At 41.1% G+C, this 6911-nt stretch overlaps 1 protein-coding gene across 1 annotated transcript in view; it reads left to right on the forward strand.

Annotated features, from left to right (window-relative positions):
- The window catches only part of LOC138006077 (uncharacterized), an 8538-nt gene extending 1874 nt beyond the window's left edge, over nt 1-6664 (forward strand). The window contains exon 2 of the mRNA XM_068852242.1: nt 4708-6664. Coding sequence (XP_068708343.1) covers nt 4708-6014 — 1307 coding nt within the window. The 3' untranslated portion in view covers nt 6015-6664. The remainder of the gene's footprint in view (nt 1-4707) is intronic.
- Nucleotides 6665-6911: the final 247 nt, after the last annotated feature.

The raw sequence follows: 6911 nt of genomic DNA on the forward strand, positions 1-6911 counted from the left end.
TCCTTAAACTCCAAAAGTCTGGAAGTTCGAAATACGAGCGAAAAAAGCTAGAAAGTTCGAGCGAAATGAAGATGCGATGTTGTGTAATACCTTGTGGTCAACGCTTAACGCAAGCAATTGCCATATAAGGTCAAACTAAGATATATGAGCTGATAAAAGAGATTGACTGAACCAATGAGAGCACGAGAAATTCATTAACCGAGGTTGAGAATTCAATAATGTAGTTTTTTAGAAACTGGCGTGGCTTCGATAATTTGAAGCCGATACCTGGCGCTATCCTGGGAATATTTTGCGACGGGACGATGCAAACAAAGTTGTTATAGGGCTCAATTCTGTACAAAGCGCATTTCACTCAATTTTTCATAAATATAACCAGCAGCCGATAAGGTTTTGATATATTAGCAGTGCAGGGATTTTTTTAATGGAGAAAAACCAGCCGGTTTTTAAATTTAATTTACTGCTCGTGAATCGACTGCCCGTCAAAAAACCATGCTGTTCATGGAGGCTGTTATGCCGGCAATTTAGACAATTCGCTTGTAATGATACGTCAGGTAAGTCGCAAACGGAAACACAATTGGCATTTTCTCTGGATTCACCGCGAGACACTTTGCTGAGGAGGACTCCCAGCGTCGCGTAGTCCTGGGTTCATCCCAAAACGAACAAGCCAATAGTTCCAATAGTTCCGTCACATAGACCTTCAGACATTTTGGCATCCGGAATTATGAAGTTTCACTTTGAATCGCATATAGTTCTGTCTTTCTTGTGTTGTGGAGATATTGGGTTGATGTCACGACTGCCGCTAGTGCCAGTCTTCTTTGTGCGCAGTTTTAACTTCGGAAACCTTGATTTCGAGTGCTTTTCAAAATCGCAGATCCCTTTCAATCTGTTTTTTCCTTTGTTATTGCTTGAATGTTTACGATGTCTACTTGTCAGAAAAAAAAACAGCCTGGTTAGGTGCAGGGGTCATCACCTTGAGTTTTAAAAGGTTCAACTTGGTTGCAAAGCCTCACAGTTTAGTTGCCTGAGGAAGAATATTTGTTTCCCCAAACAGCTACAGTAAATACGTCTGCGCCTATTGCTACTGTGCAGTTTTGGGAATGTGACGCGAATAGTAACACTTATGATCCCTAGAGGACATGTCAGAAATGTGTCGCATGGATGTGACTGCAAAAAGATGGCTGCTTTCAGAAATAATTTTCTGTCCTGGGTACTTTGTTGCCCACATTTTTCATTACGTAGATCATTTCCTATTTGAATTTGCTCCATTTGACCAAAAAAACAGAAACATTTGTACGAAAGAAGTTAAAAGTATGTTTAGTTTTTCCTGATCTGCGGATGATGGGCAAAACCAAAATAAAATTATATTATTTTCAAGGCCTATTCTACCTCAAGGAACAACATCAGCTCCAAAAGTTTACTTGTAAAACAGACTTACTGTGCGATGCGCCTTACCGTGGCCATCTAACAAAGTTTTTTACAAATTGTCTGCCAATCAGGATGTGTGAATTTCATTGACATTCACGCCTCCTTGCGAAGATCGCACAGTTGTAAGCTGATCACCGTTGCATGTGTTGTTGAGTTGACGTATTTACGCGTCATTGCCAAATGTGAAAGTTTGTTGGGTGGCCGCGGTAAGGCGCGTTGAACAGTAACAGACTTAAATGTATTCAAATAAGTATGATAACATGATCTAATTTTTGCTAATATAACCTTTTTTATTGCAGATAGTGTAAACTAAGATCGTCTTACAACTAAAGAAAGAAAGCTTCGAAAATTGCTTGGTATTCACCACACCTTTATCTCTTAAATAAGCACAGTTACCCCTCATGTCTTGGTATATTTACTCAATTTTTTTTTTCTGGCACACAACCTATAAAAAATTGTTGGAACAAGTCAAGTTCCCTTTGTTGCTTCAAATTTGGCCACAATTTAACAACAAAGTCATGTACAAAAGTCGGACCGGATCAACTCACTCAACTCGGATCGCTCACCTCAGATCGATGTTTTAAAAAAATGATAAGGCCCCGAGAAATCACCTTAGCCCTGGGGCCGGTTGCTCGAAGCCTATAGGACCCGGCCACGGCCCCGGACCCGGCCCCGGCCCCGGCCCCGGCCCCGGTCAAAAACATTAAGGAACTTACAGAAGGTATGAAAGTTCTTAAGGAACTGTAGAATGCTACAGTGACAGTTTCCTATTGGAAAAGCTTCCGAGAGCGATCGTCCAAAAGCCATTTGGTTCTCTTTTAAATTGTCACCGGCAATAGCGCTTTCCTGCAATAATTGGTGAAATTCAAATAATGTATAGATTTAGCCAAGCCTAAATAAGGAGCTTCGGTTCTAGCCCCAGGAAGCAATATAGTGTGTATGGAAATAATTATGCTTCTAAATAAAGTACGAAATTAATCGTCATTAGTGTATACAGTTTACAGTGATCAAACACCTCTGAGCTGATAGCAGTAAACAAACAAGAGTTGTAAACAATAACCAATAATTTTAATCAACAACTAAAGTAATCTCTTTTCACAACATTTTCCGTTTGACTGATAATCTTTACACCCCCTCTCTTCAGTTTAGAATAAGAGCAAAAATTTTCCTAATTAGAAAGTGAAGCTCAGTACAGAGTAGTAAATTCGATTCGCTTAATACTCGACTGCAATTTCGCAGTCAAACAAAGCAGCTCACGACTGGACATCCATTTCACACAAAAAAACTATGAATGTGATTGTTAAAATATGCCAGAATCTCTGTCAACACGGAATTGCAAACGTTTTCAGGCCTTCTTCGTTTTTTAGCGAGTTTTACAAAATATGCGAGAGTGAGGCAAAGAAAACATTACCTGAAAGCCACCATTGTAATGTGCTTTGTCTCTCGCTCCATTTCTCTCAGCTTTACGGTGTTCTTCATTGAAACGTTGTCTTCTCCTTCCTCGGCTTCTCTCGAGGCTTTTTTCACTTAAATTTCTCAAATTTCGTCGCCTCTTCTCTCATGCTCTTTAGCTTTTCTTCGACTTTCCTACTCTTTATCCCGTTGCTCGTCATTACCTTAAGATCGACGTTTACCGCGGACCGCAAACCTCTACAGGTCACGTGATCAGATTTCAACCTCGCGTTTACGGAAAATTCTCCACGTTTTGACGGCAAGAGGTAGGTTTTCGCGTAAGTCATTTACCTCAACTTTTACTTGCATCAATATTTTGTGATCCCACGTATGCCTGGCACTTATATACACAAAAAAACGTTTTCTTTCATTTCATATGAATTTTAATATTAAACAAGACAACAGTTTTGTTTTTACAAGGTTTGAACGACAACTGTTGCACGACGTTGAAATCCAACATGTTACCACGCGTTGTTATCACGCGATTCTTAATACAGGAAGGAGGCATACCGCAAACGGCAAACGGCAAACCTGAAACCGCGGTTTGCGGTCCGCGGTAAACGTCGATCTTAAGGTGTCCATATCATTTCCCGCCAGAAAAACGCGGGTTGCCAAATGTAACACTTCCACGCGATTTCCCGCCAAGGAAAATTGCAAAACCACTTCCGTCCCCAGAGGCTCTCCTTCCTCCCCACCTCCATCCCGACAGTAGGGACCTTTAGTAACGGCGCCGGGAACGGCAACGAGAATGTCATCTCAAAATGTAAATTCGCGTTTTTGTAATCACTTCCGACTATTCCAAGCTTTTTAACATGATCATGGTGTGGCAGTCCCTCAAGAATGAAACCGCTACGAGTCACGCTTAATTTAGGAGAGAAAATGAAACTTTACCTCCAGGTGCTGACGTCCTCCATAGAGCATTAAATTTGTTTTGCTGACGACGGCTAAGAAATGGACAAAACTGAAAAACGTACGTGCAGGGCGTACAAAGCTATTGTTTTTTGCCACTAAATATGCAAATTTGTGACGTTCTCGTTGACGTCGCCGTTGTCGTTGCTAAAGCTCCCCAGTCTGTACGGGCGGACGGCGGAGGGACGTACGTGACGTCATAACCAAAATTTCTCGCATGGATAGATTTCTCAACAAATCTTACCCATGGTGCTCCGCTGTCGCACTTCTCGCGTAAGAGCTCCGCTAATTAGTTCAATCGAACGCAACACCCCATCCCCAGAACATTCTTTGATTTACTTACTTGCATTTGGCGTAGTATAGGAAACCCAGTAGGTCCAACTAGCATCGGCCGCATGAATTTGCTGTTTCTTATGGTTGACTTATTTTTTATACCCCTTATTAACTTTTCCAAGAATAAACAACGTGACCTCTCCCCCATATTAAATTGTTTTGATAGGAATACAATTGTTTCATTCCATGGTAGCTATGAGAATAATAAGCACTTAATGACTGACCCAAAGGCAAAGCCGAGGGTGACATTTAGGGTCGAGGGGAGACAAAACTCACTGTTTCCCGTGGGGCCAGTCATTAAGTGTTTTGTTATACCTCCCAACTCAAAATAGAACAATACACGGATTTTTACACGGAATTTGCCGCTATTTCAAAGGTGCACGACCTGATCACGTGGGAGTCGAAAGTTCAAGTCGTTGTTTCCCTAGGGAGTTAGTGAGTTTTGTTCGCCCTAGGGAGTTAGTGAATTTTGACCCATGAAACGTGACACGTTCTCCTCCAATTGGAAAAGGTATTTGAGTTGGGAGGTACAACAAAATTGTTTCATTCCATGGTTTGAAGTGGTCATTTTCCTTTCTTCTCCGATAGCACCACACAAGTCTGAGAAAACATCGGTGAGGAAGGTTACGCCATCCAAAAAGATTATTCTGCTTATTTTTTCATTGGGGACACTCTTTATCGTGTGGCTTTCTTTGAGAATGGAATTCATCCGTGAGCCTGTCAATTATACATTTCAAGGAATAAAATCCCCAGACCCGCTTCCGCCAAGAAGCCAATTACAGCACTTAGAATTGTACGTCAGATACAACACCAAAGAAGCAAACGGGAAGTTTTCCAGACTGGTCGAAGATTGGCTCTTCAGAAGCATGTCATTATTTTGGCCCAGGAATACAAGGATTGTTGTGGTCTTAGATAAAGATCTTGAAGCTGACAGGGAATACGGCCTCAAGTTGAAAGAAACCAATCGGTTCAAACAGCTAGATTTGAGGATTTGCTATATGGAACCATATCCTCAAGATATGATTCATCATTGGGGCAAGATGAGAATGTACTTTGACATGATGCACGCCGATTTGTGCACTGATGCAACTTATGTTGGTCTAGTTGATTACGACACAGTCTTTACCACAGCAGTTACGCCAAGCCTGATACTTGAAGATGGTAGACCTGTGGTCACAGGAAGAATAGGAGAACCTACAGTTCCTTGCTGGATCAAAACAGCTGCGTACGTGCTTGGCATTAAACAGGTTATGCAGTGCATGCATTATTTTCCAGTCACGTTCCTAACAGCACATATCAGAGAAATGCGGGAGTACGTGACCAAATTGCACGGTAAAGAGTTCAAAGAGGTTGTCTCTGAAGCCAGCGGGAAATTAAAAGTGGCGCCCTCCTGCTATTGTCATTATTCCATTATGTGCAACTACATGTGGTACCATCACAGAAATGAGTATGCTTGGCATCTGCAATACGTAAAATTTACTCACCCTTTAGACGCCTCGGTACCTAACGAGTATTTCTTCACTGAGGTTAAGCCCTACGAAAAGACTCCACATCCACGGTCGTCACAGCACATACGCCATTACATGTTCAATGGAAAATATATGAATTACAAAGATCCTTCCGCGCGATTCGTCAATGACACTCTCGTTGAAGGTTTATGTTACTCATTTGGGTTTAAACTCTGCGGTGATTTGTGTACAGCTGCAGGTTACAGTGCAATGCGCATTCATGCCAATTTGTTCAATTTCGAGATCTACGATTGGTTGTGGGATGGTCGTTGCATGGAGAAACAAATGGAACATTACCGAAATGTTTCACTTCTTTTTAACAAGAATTTCTTCTACTTGCGATCGCACGAGGAAGTATGCATTGCAATCAGGCAGCTCCTTCTCTAGTTGGGCTAGGATCGCTTTCAATTAAATTTCGATTTCCAAAACTAACATTTTAAAAGAAAGATAAATGTTAAAAATACTTGACGTTTCAATGATTCCATGTCGGACTTAAGCACGAGACGTTTTTGTGCCACGGACGGCAACCGGAAGTGAATTGTTTTCCGTTTCAATTTGTCTTCACACAACTACATTTATATCAGGGGCACCCAACGTCAATTTTCGGAAAATATCTGTTCGGAAGACGATTTGAGATCTGGAATTTTCGGAACATTTGTTGTAAAATTTCTTGCTTGCCTGCCTGTTCTAGGATTTTCCAACATCTAATAAATGGTATAATTGCCCATTTTAAACGGATTTTTTCCCTAAAAAGGTCACCTATAAGTTTCGGGAGCCTTTTTTCTGGCTGAAATTTTCGAAAAGGTAAGTTTTGATCGCTATAATTTTTGGATCACTAGACTTTCAGCTAGGAAATCCGAACAGATGAAAAACTTTTAGGGGATAAAAATAGGGCTATATCTACCGTTTAGATACCAAAATAGTTTAACAATGTTATGTTAAAATGGTTTTGAACTATATTCTCGTTGGGTGCCCCTGTTTATATTTCTTAGTACCTTTTCGCCATTAGATGCCAATAGTTTCAAACTCTGAGAGGCACTACTGTCCTGGCCGGTCCTTCCTGGTCTGAGCATTGATTGGCTGAAAGCACGTCAATTAATCCCAAACAGAAATAGTGCAGAAGATAAAGGTGAAAACTGTTGCATTGACAGCCGATCAAATGCGTGATTGCGCGATACGCGTACGTTGCTTTTGCTTAACCATCTCAAAGTTTTTCATGTATATTCGAACTTAGATCCATAGATCCATTCGAACTTAGATCTTGTAATTCCCTTTCTTCTCTTA

This window comes from Montipora foliosa, chromosome 6, assembly GCF_036669935.1.
Source record: "Montipora foliosa isolate CH-2021 chromosome 6, ASM3666993v2, whole genome shotgun sequence".
NCBI lineage: Eukaryota > Metazoa > Cnidaria > Anthozoa > Scleractinia > Acroporidae > Montipora > Montipora foliosa.